We start from the raw sequence: 18290 nt of genomic DNA, 5'->3' as shown, positions 1-18290 counted from the left end.
GAGTACAGGCCTTGCAGCCATCAAATGCTCCTCGTACATTAACCCTTCCATTCTCAGAATCATTCTTGTAAATGTCCTCTGGACCCTCTCCAATGCCAGCACACCTTTTCTTAGATATGGCCTCCTATCTTATTACTTTGTTCTTATTTGGGAGATAATTAAGAAAATGTCTCAATAGTCAAATGCAATCTTCTAAGACAGGGGTTCCCAATCTTTTTTTTTAATACTATGGACCAATACTTTTAAGCAAGGGGTCCCTGGACCCCAGGTTGGGTACTCCTGTTCTAAAGAAGTAGCTCTGTGTGATTCAGATTTGACACATTGAGCCCCTTGTCAGATGTTTGGTGTAGCTGCTCAATTTTGCCTAAAGCCAATAAATAATTTCTCATTCAACACTTGCACACTCCCTCTGTTAATATCACTGCAATTGTTTAGCGTAACCGGCCCAAAGTCCATGGCAATCTCCTTCCAAAGACATCTATTTTATGTGAGGGCATAAGTACCGAGGATGAAGTCAGCCACCTCTCCTTATCTTGCATTTTCTTCTGCTTCTCCAACCACCCAAAATCTCTGATGTCCAACTCCAATGCTTACTATATGCTCTGTGTGCTGTCTGAATCCATGTACTCGAGATGCTGCTGCAGGCAAGGTCCTTATCATTCCTGCAGCTCACTTGTGCACGTGACAAAAGTGTGACCTGACTTCAGGGTTCAATTGCATTTATTTTTCACGCATACAGTACTGTGCAAAAGTCTTTGGCACACATCTGTAGCTAGGGTGCATAAGACTGTTGCACACTACTGTGTCTGTCGATGTGAAGTGAAGGGTGAGTTTGTAAATCTGGTGAGAGCAAGGCGTGTTGGGAATGGCAAGGGTAGAGTGCCATGGGAGAAGTGTGAGGAAAGTAGCAGAGAAGGAGCACCAGGCGGGGTGCAGATACACTCAACCCTGAGATTGATTTATTGATCATTACAGAATGTCTCTCTCATGCTGCTTCCTCTCTCCCCTCTCCCTTCCCCTTTTCCAAACCATAATTCCCCTCTCTCTGCCCCCTCCCCACTCTCAGTCCACAACAGAGACATGTCAGAATCAGGTTTATTTTATCATGACTCTCATATGTCATGAAATTTTTTTTGGGGGGGGAGGGGCAGCAATACAGTTCAATACATAAAATTACTAGAGTACCGTACATTGAAACATACAGTGAAATGCATCGTTTGCATTAACAACCAACATAACTAAAGGATGTGCTGGGGCACACATTCTGGTTTCAGCATAACTTTTCCACAGTGTTCAGCAGAACCACACAAGACACCCACCAGAACTAGTGCAACAACAAAAAAACAAGCCCCTTTGCTCCTTCCCTCCCACTCATATACACAGACAGTCCTCCAACCCGAGGAGAGGTCATCTCTGGGCTTCCAGCCTCCAGTGGACTTGCAGACCCTAGGCTTTAGCCACTGGGCCTTGACTTCCAGGCTCACTGACTTTGGTCTTCAACCTCCAAGCTTTGATCTTCGCTATCTACCTCAGGACCCATGAATGATGGAAGCCTGAACTCTAGGCCTCCAACTCCAGACTCGCCAATGACAGGACCCTGCACTCTGGGCCTTGAACTCCTGCCTTGTTGACTTGCTGACCTGGGGGGTCACCGGCCCTCATGTCTGCCGCTTGCAAGAATCTCTGATCCTGGGACATGGGGCTGGGGGCGAGGAAGGGGTGTGGTCAACCTGGGGGAACTCGCTGACCGAGTGGGTGGCCACCAGCCCACGTACTTGCTAGTCATCGCCCACAGTTCTTGTGGGCTTGGCATCCATTCACAGATGTCCTTAGTTGCACGTCCACATGGCTGGCCTTTGATCTTGGAACATTACATTAAACATCTAGAACATGAAGGCCTAGACTCCAGCTTTACCTCTAACTCCCCTACATTCCTGCCCCTAAACCCTAACCTGACCAATGTCCCCTCTCTGAATCCCCCCCAAAAAATGTCCCTATGAACCTAAAAAGAACTAAGCCTGAGCCATGATCTCGACAGAGCCACAGCTTAGTGGCATCCTGATTGGATGCCTCCAGACTTGACCTCCAGGTCATATCTGATTTTTGTTGTTGATGGCCTTCCCTTCACATCCTGGGGCTGTCAACTTCATCTCCTCCAAATCCATTCCCGTCCTCTACCCCACCTCCATGTGCCATAACACACATCAGCATTAAATCTGTGCAAAAGTCTTAGACACATGTATATAGCTAGGGTGCCTAATGCTGTATTTGTCAATGTGGATCAGAGAGCGAGTTTGTAATCTGGCGGGAGTAAAGGATGATGGGATGGTGAGGTTGGAGTGCTGTGGGGGTGGGGGGAGTGGGACAGGTGGCAGAGAAAGAGTGCTGGGGTGAAGAGGGGGTGGTGTAGGTGCAGACACACCCAGTCCTGAGACAATAGGCAAGGTTATTTGATTCCAAATAATTGGTTTATTGATCACTACAGAATGAGTCTCTGGTGCTTCCCACTCTCTCCGCTCTGTACAGTGTTCGCAATACAGTTTCTTTGTTTCTCACTCCCGTACCTTGTATTCCTTTTCTCCTCTCACTTCTGCCCCAATTCTTCTCATTTTGTTGGTCTTCCTCTTTTATTCCCATTGCTGTAGAAACCAAAGCTGAAGCACTGGGGCTGCCTTCATGGAGTACACAACCAACCTTGTCAGTTGTTTCCATAGCGACTCCTTATTGGGTATAGTTGCAAATCCTGGAGTTATCTTGCCCTCTTGTTTTTCCTTGAAATAAGGCAAATCACAAATGGTTAGGAATACCGTAATGAGGATTTTTGTTTTATTCAATAGTGTTTTTTTTAAAATATCTTCTAAACATTTCTATTGTTAGATCCCAGGAGCAGAGGTCAAGAGGCAGTTCAGTATTGAAACTCATTAGTTGAAATTGGTTCCCGTGGTAGATAGGTTAGCAGCCATCAATTCTGAAAAGAACTAGAGTTAACATAGTCAATTATGATCTGAGCGAAAATATTATCCAAGTGAATTGTGGAAGCAGATTAGATAGTATTGAAAAGGTCATTGCATAAATTTTGGAAGCAACGCAATTTGCTGGAGGTAATTGGCCAGCTATGTACGCCACAAAATATGGTTGGGGCTTAGCAGCTTGAAAGGCATTTTGTGCTGTATCTGACATGACTCTGTATTCTGTACTTTCAGAGACAGTTCTCAAGTCCGCCCATGAACTGCCACTCCTCATTTCCAAGGCAAACAGCAGAGCAGCACCACAGCAACAATAATGGGAGGGGGAGTCCCTCCGAGTCATCGGCAAGCCACAGCAGAGAGGGTATGGCCATAGAAATTACGTTTGAAGGAAAACCTTTGGTGAATCAAGGGGGCTGAATGACGTAGTCCTGATGAGTAAGAATGCAATTTGAGCCTGGAACATTGATACAGAGGTGATATGAATCTGGCTGTTGGTGGGCAAGGAACATAGTGCCAAACCAGACTAATTGGGCATTGATCTAGCACTCTCCTTGCAAGGCCAGAGGTTGAGAATCCCTGCACGTTATATGTACATGGGAATACAACAGAAGCAAAGCTGAGGGAACTTTGCTCTGTATATGCTGGGACTAGTTAATTGTTGCAACGTGTTAGGTTGAAAATTAAGCTGCAACATCGGAGGATGCCAAAACTCTCTAGGGTCAAAGTAAGGTGGTGATATTACTATTAGTCCAGTGAAAGGTTCAAATTTAACCATAATAACTAGGAAAATTAAAAATGAGTTACTTATTTAATTAATATTTAAATTAATATTTAAAATTACAAAATTAAAATATTCTGTCTTCTTTCATCATTGTCTCCAGTCCTGACGAAGGGCCTCAGCCGGAAACGTCAAATGTTTATCTCCCCCCGACCCCATAGATGCTGCCTGACTGAGCTCCCCTAGCACTGTGCGTGTGCGTGTGTCTCTGTGTTTCCGGCATCTCCAGAATCTCTTGTGTTTATGATTAACTAAAACCGGCCCATTAACAGGGAGAACAAGAAGAGCCAGTAGATGTAATGGAGGCTACAAAACCAAATGATTGTGAAAACCCACCTAGTTCTCCAGTGTCTTTCAGGGAACAAAATCAGCTGCCTTCATCCAAATCTGGTCACCAACGCACTATAGACCAGTAGTCAAGATTGCAGATTCTTAATTGCCTCCTAAAGCACTGAATTCAGATTTAGATGGTAAATGGCTAGCAAAGATTCCAGCATGTCATGAATGGATTGGAAAATAGATTAAGAATTGCGTTGAATCGCTGTTGGGATAATATATGATGGATTACCTGATCATGCATTGGATATGTGTATTCCATTATGTATGTGTAGGATTATTAGGCTTGACAGGCCAGGAATTCTCTTTATTGTGTCCCATCTGCTTTAGAGTCATAGAAAACTACAGCACTGAACCAGGCCCTTTGGCCCATCTCATCCGTGCAGAACCATTTAAACTGCCTACTCCCATCGACCTGAACCGGAACCGTAGCCCTCTGTACCCCTACCATCCATGTACCTATCCAAACTTTTCTTAAGTGTTGAGATCGAGCTCTCCTTGTGCAGGCAGCTTGTTCCACACTCTCACGACCCTCTGACTGAAGAAGTTTCTCCTCGTGTTCCCCTTGAACTTGTCACCTTTCACCCTTAACCCATGAACTCTAGTTGTAGTCCCACCCAACCTCAATTGGGGGGGGGGGAAACCTGTATGAAAAGATTCCACATGAAGCCTTGGCTTTTCAGATATTACCTTTTTGTTATTCCATTTTTCAATGTGGGTGCCACTAACAAGACCAGCAAATGTTGCCCTTGAGAACAGCTGCAATCTGGAGTGAAGATATTCCCATAGTTAGATTGGAAGTTCTAGAATTTAGATCCTATAACATTCAAAAGCAATGCTGCATATTTGCAGGTGGGGTGTGAATTGGAGGAGAACCTGCAGGTAGTGGAGCTCCTATGCAGCTACCTCAGGATTTCCCAACCTGGGGTCCATTGTCCCCTTGCTTCATGGTTTTGGTCCAAGGCATAAAAATGGTTGGGAACCACTGACCTACTGCCACGTTGATGATAGAAATCACAGTTTGTTTAATTGCTTGATGGAAAGTACCCCAAAAGTATTCTTTGCCCTGAGCCGATTAGAATTCCAGATTTTCTACCATAGCACAAGTTGGTGTGGCTTTGGATGGGGCTAGTTGTATCTTACTTTAATTTGATTAGGCTTTTTGAGGAGGTGAGTGATGAAGCCAGTGGAAGTAGTGGTGTTGTCCACATGGATATTAGTGAGGTGTTTGACAAGGTCCCTCATGGGAGGCTCATACGAAAGTTTAACAGATCAGCATATAGGAGGGAGATTGAAAACCTGGCTGAATGGTGCCATAACAACAGCCTCTCATTCACTCTCAGTAAGACCAAGAAGTGGATTATGGACATCAGGTTGAGGAAACCAAAGGTCCATGAGCCAGTCCTGATTAGGGCATCAGAGGTGGAGAGGGTCAACAACTTTAAATCCTTGGCGTTATCATTTCAGAGGACCTGTCCTGGGTCCAGCACATAAGTGCTATTACAACGAAAGCACTTAGAGGTTTGCAACACAGCATCTGCAGATCTTCTCTTGTTTATGGTTGGACTTGGAAGTCTGTGAAGATTCGGTATAACTTTGTCAAGCTTCTATAGATGTGCGGTGGAGAGCATACTGACTGGTTACATCAGAGCCTGGTATGGAAACACCAATGCCCTTGATGGGAAAAGCCTACTAAAAGTGGTGGATACGGTTCAATTCATCCCCACCATTGAGCACAACTGGAGCAGTGTGGCAGGAAAGTAGAATCCCTCATCAGAAACCCCCACCACCCAGGACATACTCCCTTCTCGCTGTAGCCGTCAGAAATAAGATAAAGGGCAAAAGTTTAGGGGGTAACACGAGGGGGAACTTCTTTACTCAGAGAGTGGTAGCTGTGTGGAACAAGCTTCCAGAAGTGGTTGAGGCAGGTTCGATGTTGTCGTTTAAAGTTAAATTGGACAGCGATATGGACAGGAAAGGAATGGAGGGTTATGGGCTGAGTGTACGTCGGTGGGACTAGGTGAGAGTAAGAGTTCGGCATGGACTAGGAGGGCCGCGATGGCCTGTTTCCGTGCTGTAATTGTTATATGGTTATATGGAGATTTGAGACTCTCACCTCCAGGTTCAGGAACAGTTATTACTCCTCAGCCATCAGGCTTTGAACCAAAGAAGATAACTTCACTCACCCTAATACTGATATATTCCCACAGTCTTTGAGCTCAGTTTCACACAACCTTTGGATTCATTTTCATGGACCCTTCATCTCTTGTTCTCAATAGTTATTGTTTTTTTTGTATTTGTGCAGTTTGTTGACTTTTGCATATGGGTTGTTTGTCCACCTTGTGAACGGTTTTTCAATTTATTCTAAGGTGTTTCTGTGTACATTACTTCTGTGAATGCCCACAAGAAGATGAATCTCAGGGTTGTATATGGTGACATATACATAGATGATAAATTTACTTTGAACTTTGAATATAGATGAATTGCAGGAATAGGCAGAAAAATGGCAGATGGGGTTTAACCTGGCCAAATGTGAAATGTTGCATTTTGGGAGATCAAACGTAAAGGAATAGTACACTGTTAATAGCAAGGTTCTTTACAGTGTTGATGTGCAGCGGGATCTTAGAGTTCGAGTTCATAGCTATGTAGGTTGATAGATAGGGTGGTAAAGAAGGCATATGGCCTTTGTTTATTGAGGATCTGAGTTCAAGAGTTCGAACATGTGGCAGCTTTATAAAGCTCCAATTAGGCCGCATCTGGAATATTGTACTCAGTTTTGATCATCCCTTTTTCGGAAGGATGTCTAGGATTTGAAAAGGGTGCAGAAGGTAGCACAGTGGTTAGCACAACACTTTACACTACAGGCAACCTGGGTTTAGTTCCCCCAGTTGCCTGTTTGTGCATTCTCCCCATGACCTCATGGGTTTTCTCCGGGTGCTCTGGTTTCCTCCCACGGTCCAAAGTCATATCGATTGTTAGGTTAATTGTTCAGTGTAAGTTGTCCTGTGGTTAGGTAGGATTAAATCAGGGGATTGCTGGGGGTGTGACTTGGCTGGTTGGAAGGGCCTGTTCTGTGCTGTATTTTTTTTAAAATTCTGCTAGGATGTTGTCTGGATTACAAAGGGTAAGAAAAATGGGTTATTTTCTCTGCAGAAGGGAGATGTCATCGAGGATTATGAGAGGCATAGAGAGAGTAGATAGCTGGTATGTTTTCTGAGGGTTGAAATGTGTAATACCAGAGGGCATGCATTTTAGTTGAGGGGGATAAGTTCAAAGGACAGGTACATGGCAAGCATTTTACACAGGCTGTTGGGTGCCTGTAGTGCTTTGCCTTGGGTGGTAATAAATACAATAAAAGTGTTCAAGGTCTTGGGTAAGAACATGTATGGAAGAACATGGATATTGTATAGGCACTGGGAATTAATTAGAACCTGCCTACCTGTTGAGTTCCTCCAGTATATCATATAACATACCAAGAGATTCTGCAGATGCCGGCAATCTTGAACAACACATACAAGATGCTGAAGGAACTCAGCAGGTCAGGCAGGTAAATGGGAATAAACAGTCAATGATTTATTTGGGCCAAGACTTCCTGCATTTTAAGTGTGTTGCTCAGGGTTTCTAACATTCCAAGGTTAGCGTGACACTGTTACAGTTTGAGGTGCCGGAGACTGGAGTACAATTCCAGTGTCCTCTATACATCCTCCCCATGGAATGCGTGTGTTTCCTCGCCCAGTCCCAAGACGTATCAGGTAGGTTAATCGGTCATTGTAAATTGTCCCGTGATAAGGTTAGTATTAAATCAGGTTTGTTGGAGGTTGCTAGGTGTGTGGCTTGAATGGCCTACTCCAGACTGTATCTGTAAATCAGAGGTCCCCAACCTGGGGTCTGTGGACCCCTCAGTTAATTGTAGGGGTCCATGACATAAAAAAAAAAGTTGAGAACCCCAGCTCTAAATAAATAACTAAATCTGCAGAATCTCTTGTGTCTATAATTACTAATTTAGTTAATTCAATACAACAAAGGGCCTGTTCTTGTGTTATACAGTAGTATACACTAATGGTGACCTCCTGTCATCCCTATATTCAAAAGTTTGAAGTAAATTTATTATCCTGGTCGGACATGGCAGGGAGAGTTTTCTTCCTTCTCTCGTCTGCATGAGATGTTGGATTTTCGAGAGACTTTGAATTTCTTTTACCGTGCCCATGGCCTGTTCGTCATCAAGTTATGGTATTGCTTGCACTGTTGTAACTATATGTTATAATTATGTGGTTTTTGTCAGTTTTTCAGTCTTAGTCTGTCTTGTGTTTCTGTGATATCACACCGGAGGAATATTGTATCATTTCTTAATGCATGCATTACTAAATGACAATAAAAGAGGACTGCGTGACCTCATAATCTAATCTAATCTAAATTTATTATCAAAGTACATACGTCACCATAGACTACCCTGAGATTCATTTTTTTGCTGACATTCACAGTAGAACAAAGAAATACAATAGAATCAATGAAAAAATACACGCAAAAACTGACTTCCTATCATAGAAGTGCAGAGGACCTTGTGATTAATGCAATCTTAAAACTAGCCATTATTTATGTAATTCTTCTTTCTATAGATAAATGTTTAATGTGCTTTCTAGGCATGTGGTCAACAATTGCAGAAATAAAGACATGTGAGATAGGTGAATATCAAAGATTAGAACCTCAGCAGCTGGTGAAGCAGTTGTCCGAAGGAGAGCGTTGAAAATAAGGACCGAGAAGAAACAAGTGGAGATATTGCTTGCTTGTGGGAGGCCAGGCTGTGGAAATATTTTTGCACCCTAAGACAGGAATGCAATCACAGAGCTGGGACTCGGTGTGACTCAGTGAGCAGGATTTCATGTGGGTCAGGGCAAAGACCCCAGGGTTTTGGCTGAGCTCTCAGAATGCCCGCCTGCCAATCGCAAGTTCAGACCAGTCTGGATAGAGGATGATCGTACACTGGCCAGCCAGCAGAGCGTTCATTCCTGACGTGACCCTGTGTCACTCAGTGCTAATTAGACATCGTGAACTCAAAGCTTGAGGTCAGAGCAAATCTTTTTCAAGAGTGAAATGCAATATCAGTGATACTTGGGCCAGATTGCACTAAGTACTCGTGACACTCTGGGCTTTTCATGGTCACTCAAAAGAACTGCCCATACGTGATAGGCACAGCTGTTAGTGTTAAGAAAGTTAAGGAGTCACAACAAGTGGTTAGAATTAAGCTTAAGAAGCATAGTTGTTAACTGACTTATTGTTGTCGCACATACCAAGATACAATGAAAAGCTTTAGTTTTATATTTGCGTGTGGAATTATCCAAACAGAATATTCCACATATAAATACACCATAGTAGTGGAAAAGAGGAGGAGGAGAAAAAACAAAGCACAATTTGGAGCAGCATGGTAGCATAGTGGTTAGCACAATGCTTTACAATGCTTGTGACCCAGGTTCAATTCCCACCGCTGTCTGTAAGGAGTGTTGTATGTTCTCCCTGTGACCACGTGGATTTTCTCCGGGTGCTTCAGTTTCCTATCCACAGTCCAAAGATGAACCGGTTGGTAGGCTAATTGGTTATTGTAAATTGTCCTGTGACTAGGCTTGGATTAAATCGGGGGATTGCTAGGCAGCGTGGCTCAGTAGGCCTATTCCATGCTGTATATAAATAAATGTTTTAAGAAAGTGTTACACTTGCACAAAAAGTGTAGTGTTGGCAGACAAGTGCAAGAACCACACTGAAGCAGATTGACAGATCAAGAGTTCTTCTTTATCAGTAAGAGGTCTGTTTAACAGTCTGATAACAGCAGAAAAGAAGCCACCCTGGAGCCTGGTGGGACGTGTTTTCAAGTTTTTCTAGCTTCTGCCCAATGGGAAGGGGGAGAAAATAGAATGAACAGGGTGGGAGAATCCTACCTTTTCAGTCTGAGTGTTCCAATTGATCTACCTGCCTATCACGAATGCAAGGCATGAATTTATCCCATTTAAAAAATATTACTTTGCATTAATATTTCTCCTTCTGTTTACCAGGGAACCAGCACTCTGAAGGAGCAGAGACAAAAAACCACAAAAGAAAGCTGTATCACGGAGAGGAAAATGATATCAATTTACCAAAGCTACCGAGGATGACCCATCACTCCAGTGCAAGGCTGGAAAATGGTCACTTGCGATTTCCGCAGGGCGCAGAACAACAGGGCAGAAAGGACGCACTATTACCAGGTCATAAAGATCTCAGAGGAACAGAGGAGCTGGGACGAGTAGTACGTGATAGCAGTAGTCAGTCTAAAACTTCTCACCGGGAGCAACAATATGGAGCAAATCTGGGTGCCCAGGACAATCCAATCAAGCATTACCATAATGGAAAAGGAGAACTGAAATCGAGTTGCACCACTTACGAAAAGGTATTGGCTCAGGGTTCTCTGACGGACAATGACAAAGTGGCCCTCCGTAAAAATGCAACTTGCCGCGATCATCTGGAGGATTTGGGAAGGGCACCGTTGCTATTCCCTGCCAACTCCGTCAGTAAGCCAAGCAGCGGGAACTGGAGAGACACTAATAAACTATTTATTGGGAAAGATGGCCATAAAATGGACATTCTAAAAGGCCCATTGCAATCTTCATTCGACTATCAGGCATCTCACAGTTCAAAGTTCAAATCAAAGGAATCGTTGGGCATGGTGAATCGTTCAGATTGCCATGATTTGCCTGCACATAAGGAGGGGAATGCTGCAGATGCACTTTGTAAAGTTTCAACTTGTGACAACGGTCATAAGTTTGGCTTTCGGCACCCTTCACCCAAAGCCAGCAATGCGGATGGATCAAAGAAGACCTTGGTTTTGAACAAGAGCGATCCATCTCCTTTGTACAATGGATCTGGGGTTCTGGATGCCACCTGGCATCCATTCTACTCTGCACCTGCGTGCACTGAAATTTCAGGACCTCAACTTGTTTCTTACGTGACCACAGGTGCAGGATCAAGCACTTACTCACCGTTACATGCTCATTTCCCGCACTTCCTCAGTGGCAGCTTACCTGTCGGCCATCAGTCATCTCTGTCATCACTGCTGGCTCTCAGTCCTCACCTGGACTCAACATACGGCAGCAGTATTGGACCTCTTGCCTCCGCTTACAGTTGTTACCATCCAAAGCATCTCCAAGCCTCCAGCCAGGCCCAACTAACTGCAGCCTATGGGCATCTCGGCCTCTATCCCACAATGTGGCAAAATGTGAACATCGACGTCCACTCAGGGTCAAGGTTATCGGCTGCACATCAGGGCTATGCGAACGGAGAGCCCTCCTTTAATATGGTTGGTACCGATACTCGCACACTAAGACTATTAAGCAAAATTTTTAACCATAAATTGTTTGGATTAGGTGAAATAAAGTTTCACTTACTGCCACTACACTGTGCTGGGATTTAGGGCAATAATAAAGGAACTCTCTCTCTGCTGGTGTTCAGGGCTTCATTCGTCATGTCAGTAACTGCCTCTTAGTTCCCGGGTGGAGACTCAGGAATACCATCACACTCAGTTGTAGAAGAATTCTTCATTGCTCTTTCCATAACAATTTTGTTTTACCAGTCAACCCTGAGCTGACCGCCCCCCCCCCCCCAACCCCTGAACCTGGAGGTCCAGTGGACCACTCTTACTCTGGCCTCTACCCTTTGACCTGTTTGGCATGGGTCACCCCATCAAAAGGCAAAGCCTAAAAACCCTGACTCCAGCCAGCATAGCTCCCAGGTCACTGAGGCATACAAACCCCTCCAACCCCCATGACAAGGTTGTGGTCCTCATGGAGGAAAGTTTCAGATTGAGATAAATTTTATATCCAAAATAAGGAGCGAGGATACCATCAAAGAGCACGTATAGAGAATTGTCAAGGGACTTGATTGTTTCTTGGTGTCAGAATTCGGAAGAGAAATGTAATTGTACTTTGCAGACAAATAGACTAATGTTATTCCCACTTATCTCCTCAATATTAAAGAAAGAGTATACACTTTATAAATTGTTATTCTTGTATTGTAGGCAAATGTGGCAGCCAATATGTATAAAGGAAGTTCCCACAAAGTGTAGGGGCAAATAACTGTGGCCTTGTTCATCCGCGGGACAACACACCATACTGGTCTTCAAGCAAGGCAGTGAGAGCCTTTGCAACCAGTCAGATGTAGGTTGGATTGTCCCAAGTTCAATCTGTAGTCTCCACCCAGTTATATATTGTATCTCAACAAAGTCTGGGGTCTCTAACATACGTTACAAATTTTAGAAAGTTAAGGGTCTAATTCCTGATTTAAAAATATCCACAGATGTGTTTGCATGTGTGGTTGTTGCGCAAGGCTGAGAGAGAGCTTGGTGCCGATACCGCATTGTTGAAAAGCCCGCACGCTCGCTCCCTCCACGGCGGTGTTGCTGCTTGCCGCGTACCAGGTCTGTGAGCGTGTACCCAGCAGGAAAGAGTGAATGACCTGGGTCTCTTTTGAAAAGGGAATCAGATTAGTTACCACTGACTTGAAGGACGTGGAGTCTGTTGTTTTGTGGTGGTGTACAAAGACATGGAATTGCTCCAAATTACAGAAATAAGTCAATAGTGCAAAATGAAGGAATAATGAGGTAGTGTTCGTAAGTTCATAGACCACTCATAAATCAGGCAGTGGAGGGGGAAAAGCTGTTTTGGAATCATTGAGCGTGGGTCTAAAGGCTTCTGTACCACTTCCCCAATGGTGGCAACAGAAGAGAGCATTCCCGGGTGGTGAGGGCTCTTAGAAGGACGCTTCCTTCTTGCTGCACCATCCTTTGAAGATGTCCTCGATGGTGGGGAAGGCTTTGCCCTTGCTGGAACTGGCTATGTCTACAACCCTCTGCAGCCTCTTGCAATCATGTGCACTGAAGCCCCCTTACAATGGATCTAGGAGGAATCTTGTCCACTGTAAATCTACAGAAAGTTTTAAGAGTCTTTGGTGTCATACCGAATCTCCTCAATCTCCTAATGAAGTAGAGCTACTGGTGTACCTTCTTTTGTGATTGCATCAATTTGTTGGGCCTGAGGTGTTGATGTTCAGGAACTTGAAGCCACTCACCCTTTCCTCTGCTGGCCCCTCAATAGCTGAGTGGTTGTCCATTTGGGGACTTTGAAACGCTGAAAGATCTTGGTAAAGTAGTTAGAGATGGAGTGTGTTCATACTGGCAGATAAGAGTCACAACACAGTTTGCCAAGCAACATGTGCAAAATGCTGGAGGAACTCAGCAGGCCAGGCAGCATCTATGGAAAAGGGAGAACAGTTGACGTTTCGGGCTGGGACCCTTCATCAGGACTGGGAAAAAGATGAGAACTCAGAGCAAGAATGGGGTGGGGGGGTAGGGGAGGGGAGGAAGGAGAACAAGGTGATAGGTGAAACAGGGAGAAGAGGGAGGGGTGAAGTAAAGAGTTTACCAGTCCAGGATAATCAAGCAATCCATTAGAAATTCAGGGAAATATGCCTTTCCCAGAGCAGTGGGAATGCAGTATCCCCTCCCTCTTGTAGAGGTGGTGGTGGTGAGGACATGGTGGACGCTGTGTAATACAGTAGTAATTAATAATAGGGAGGAGGGATAAATGGCACATCAGCACAGGCAAACAGGGCTGAATGGCCTGTATATTTGATGCAGATTTTTTTTTTTGGAATAAGGTGGGTCATGCCAGCAGGGAAGCGTAGCTTTGAAGGAAACTCTGGATACCTTCCCAATTCAGTTAATGATGACCATCATGTTGCCCGTATTTTTTTTTTCTCAAAGCAAGATTTTTTTGGAAAACTAATGCACATTAATCTGCTCTTTTGAACAGGGCTTTCCCAACCCGTGGCCTCGACATCAATCTCAGAGAAATGGTGCTGATGACCAAGCAGAACTGGGCCAATATTCCAGCTTGTCCAACACCAAGGAGCTTGCAGCATCTTCTGGTCCGAAAGCGAATTCCACTTATGTTTACAAAGGGTATGTATGATTTTGCTCAGGAAACCACCGTTCCATTAACTCAGCCAACCTGTAGACTGTCTACAAACTTCCCTGTTTAGGGTATGAAGTCAACAATCTTGGCAATGGCCAACCCTTAAGTTTTTCAGACATTGATTGGTTTGCCAAGACAACTGAACAGCTAATCAAGCACTCTAATTAATGCTCCTTGCCATTCACCAGCTTTTTAACAGTGGACTGAACTGAATTTTATAAGTTTTATCATAAGATGTACACCATAAAGAAGATGTGATCAAATGAATTCACCATGAACCTCTTTCCTTTCTTTATAGAGATGCCAATGGCACCAGAATGTATGGGGATTTTTTACATCCATTTCCATATGGTTTGGGGAAAGTTGAGGTCCAAACTGCTCCATGTTCCAAAGCTGGCATCCAACTAATTCCAGAAGGACAGCTGTACAAAGAGGCTGCCTTCAAACAGGACCTGGAATGTGCCAGCCCCACTGAAGCACACAATGGCAAAAAGGACAATGCAAATATAATCGCAGAGGCAACGGACGGGAAACCACTCTCGCTGGTCTTGAAGAGAGAGCAAAAGACCAAATCTGGGGAACCTCCTCTGGTATCTTCCAATCTCGGGCCAGCTCCTAGCAGTAAAGAATGGTCTGCACCATCTTCGGGCTTCACAGTGTTGAATCGCTCTCCTGATTTTTCCAGGAAAATGGAACCTACCACCCAACATCAGCAGCTCATCAGTGATGAGAGCCAAAGGAGCCTATCATTGGAAGCCACCTCCTTGTACTCAGCTGTTAATGGTGCCAGTCTGCAGCATCCTCCCTTTCATAGGTCACCAAGGGAAGCTGGGCCAAAGGTGAAAGATCAGTACGTACAGTATCAAGAACCACTTACCTTGTTTCCAGGCAGTTCATCAGGCAACAAAAATAACTTTCGAGACTTGAGTCATGGACACTTTGCACAGAAAAGTGATGTGCCTAAAGTCTTAGCTTTACCTCTGCCCCTTGCTACAACTATGGAGGTACACCAACCCGGTCCATTCCCCTTGATAATGCCAATGTCTAAGTCACCAGATGTAACTAAAATTCCAAAGGATATGGCAAACAAAGATTCCAATGGGAATTCCAAACACGGAAGACTGGAGTCTGAGAAAGCAAATCACATTTTTGGTGTTCATAATCAACTGCCTTCTACACCCTGCCTTTCAGCTACCACAAAGCAAATTACATTTGTCCCACAGATGGACCTGGGTGGGAAGATAAGCCAAGGCACATACCCCACGATTGCTTATACTGACAATAGACACCTGGAGACAAATGCTGAGTGCAATCCTTCAAATCAAGAACATTGTTCCAAGTCACCAACCCCCCTGCAAAGCAGTCAGGGTTTGGCTGAATATAGTTACAATTTGTCTCCCTCAAAGGGTGCAGTAAATAGCAAACGAACTTTGGAGGTAACCAATGCCCCGGATTACTACACACCCAAAAAGTACAAGGCAGCCAGGGCAGCTACCCCTTGTCCCATGAAACCCACCAGTGAAAGCCCGACTTCTGTTCAGACTATTGATGTGAAAAGGGACGCAAATTCACCTAAAGTGCCCTCGACCAACGTCTCGCCAGTGAAGCCGGCATCTGTGCAAGATGCTTTCAGCGCGAGTCTCTCTCTGCAGTCCAACCTGCACAATTGCCACACAAAGCTGAAGAAGGCTTGGCTCACGCGACATTCTGAGCAAGACACCACAAGGGCCCAGCACACTGGCGATACTAATGGGGTGGATTCAGGGCAGACTGTTTCAAAAAGGCAAGGGTCGGAGCCGGCAGCCCTGCTTAGTGACCTGAAACAGCCGGAAGAACGTGAGAGTGGTACGCCAGCCAAGGGAGGCAGTGAGAACGAGCGCAGTGACCCAGCGGAAAGTAGACATTGGCTCAGGGCAAGGCGAGAAGCCAAGCTCAACAACCAGCACAAGTCCGGCCAAAAACTGGGGGAGAACATGGTGAAAAATAGCAACAAGGCAAAGGAAGAGGAGGACCAGAAAGGAACCAGAAAAGCAGAAAACGAAAGTAGCAACAGGCAGAATGGTAAGTTGGCTTCCCTTCTCAATACAGAAAATGACGTAGAAAGATGACTTTCAGCTTAGACCATAAGACCATAAAACATAGTAGCAGAATTAGGCTGTCCATCATGGCTGATTATTATCCCTCTCAACCCCATTCTCCTGCAAACTTTGACCTCCTGACTAGTCAGGAACCTATCGAGCTCCCTTTTAATTATACACAATGACTTGACCTCAAGAGCCAGATGGGGTAGATTGCGAGAGGGGTTGACAGAATTAGATTCTAAGTGGTTGTAGAGTTTGAAACCGTGGAGGTACAGTTTGAGGATGACCTCATGGCCAGTGTTCCCACATTTGTAATGACCCAGGGGGCCAGTGTCCTTAAATTTGTAATGACTTCAGTAACAAGCATTCTCATATTAGTAATGGTATTGTTGACCGGTGTTCCCAAATTTATAATGACCCTCAGTTACCAGCGTTCCCACATTTAGACCGTAAGATGAAGGAGGAGAATTAGGCCATTCAGCCCATCAAGTCTGTTCTGCCCTTCAATCATGGCTGATTTATTATCCCTCCTCAACCCCATTCTCCTGCCTCCTCCCCATAACCTTTGATGTCATTTCTGATCAAGAACCTCTCATCACCCTCCACTTTAAATACACCCAAAGACCTGGCCTCCAATGTAACGACTTCCCAGTCTCCCCACATTTGTGATTACCTCAGTGAGCAGCGTTTTCCAACTTGTAAAGAAAGCGATTAGCTTTATTTGTCACACGTACATCAAAGCATACAGTCAAATGTGCCACTTGCTTCAAATCAAATCAGCAAGGGTTGCGCTGGGCAGTTCACAAGTGCCACCATGCTTATGGCACCAACAGAGCATGCCCACAGCTCACTGACCCTAACCATACACCTTTGGACTGTGGGAGGAAACTGGAGCACATGGGGGAAACCCATGCGGTCACGGGGTGAACGCCTAGACTCCTTACAGACAGCGGCAGAAAAAGAACCCCAATCTTACAGCTGCTGCTGTAAAGCATTACTCACTGTCAACACAAAGAAAAGCCTGAGCAACACACACGCACAATGCTGAAAGAGCTCAGTAGGTCAGGCTGCACCTACGAAGAGGAATAAATACTCGGTGTTTCGGGCTGAGACCTGATGAAGGGTCTCAGTCTGAAACGTTGACTATTCATTCCGCTCCTTAGATGCTGCCTGACTTGCTGAGTTACTCCAGCATTTTGTGTGTCAGAATCGGAATTGGGTTTAATATCACCGGCGTACTTTGTGAAATGTGTTAATTCTGTGGCAGCATTACAATGCAATACACAAAAATAGAGAGAAGAAGAAAACGGAATTGCAGCAAGTATATTGATTAAATAGTTAAATTAATTAAGTAGTGCAAAGAAATAGGAAATTTAAAAATAAGTAATTAGGTAGTGTTCATGGGTTCAACGTCCATTCGGAAATCAGATTGTAGAGGGGAAAGGAGCTTTTCCTGAATCATTGAGTGTGAGCCTTCAGGCTCCTGTACCTCTTTTCCTGATGGTAGCAATGAGAAGAGGGCATGTCCTGGGTGATGAGGGTCCTTAATGCTGGACGCCGCCACCTTTTTGAGGCACCGCTCCATGAAGGTGTCCTGGATACTACTGAGGTTAGATTATGAAGACACGCAGTCCTCTTTTATTGTCATTTAGTAATGCATGCATTAAGAAATGATACAATATTATCATGATGGAGCTGACTGAGTTTACAACTCTCTGCAGCTTTCCTCGATCTTGTGCTGTAGCTCCCTCCATACCAAGCGATGAAGTCAGTTAGAATGTTCTTCTTGATGCAGCTGTAGAAATTTGCAAGTGTTTTTGGAAGAAATTTTGTGTGTCACTCAACGCACCCCTGCAGCATAGGCACTGAGTTGAGGGTGACTAGCACAGTAACATCAGTGCTGTGAAACGCACTGTCGTAATGATTTTGATGCAAGGTTTCCACATTAGGCCTTGATTTCTTTTCCAACAGGCAGTGGCTGTCGTTAGAATGGTCACTTCCCAGCAGAAGATCAAGCAAGGATATAAAACATGAACTCTGCTTGCTTATTCCCATCCTAGTTCAGGGTTCAGTTACCTGGTAGGGACTTTATCTCAGAGGCTAGCCAGCATTCATAGACCCACTCTCCAATTTA

General features: G+C 44.6%; 1 protein-coding gene across 1 annotated transcript in view; it reads left to right on the top strand.

The window, feature by feature from the left end:
• LOC140201848 (uncharacterized) overlaps positions 1-18290 on the top strand; it is an 83522-nt gene that overhangs the window by 25282 nt on the left and 39950 nt on the right. Inside the window, exons 4-7 of the mRNA XM_072266571.1 lie at positions 3204-3330; positions 10128-11404; positions 13914-14062; positions 14374-16136. Coding sequence (XP_072122672.1) covers positions 3204-3330; positions 10128-11404; positions 13914-14062; positions 14374-16136 — 3316 coding nt within the window. The remainder of the gene's footprint in view (positions 1-3203; positions 3331-10127; positions 11405-13913; positions 14063-14373; positions 16137-18290) is intronic.

This window comes from Mobula birostris, chromosome 8, assembly GCF_030028105.1.
Source record: "Mobula birostris isolate sMobBir1 chromosome 8, sMobBir1.hap1, whole genome shotgun sequence".
Taxonomy (NCBI): Eukaryota; Metazoa; Chordata; class Chondrichthyes; order Myliobatiformes; family Myliobatidae; genus Mobula; species Mobula birostris.
This window is presented reverse-complemented; position numbering and strand designations above follow the sequence as displayed.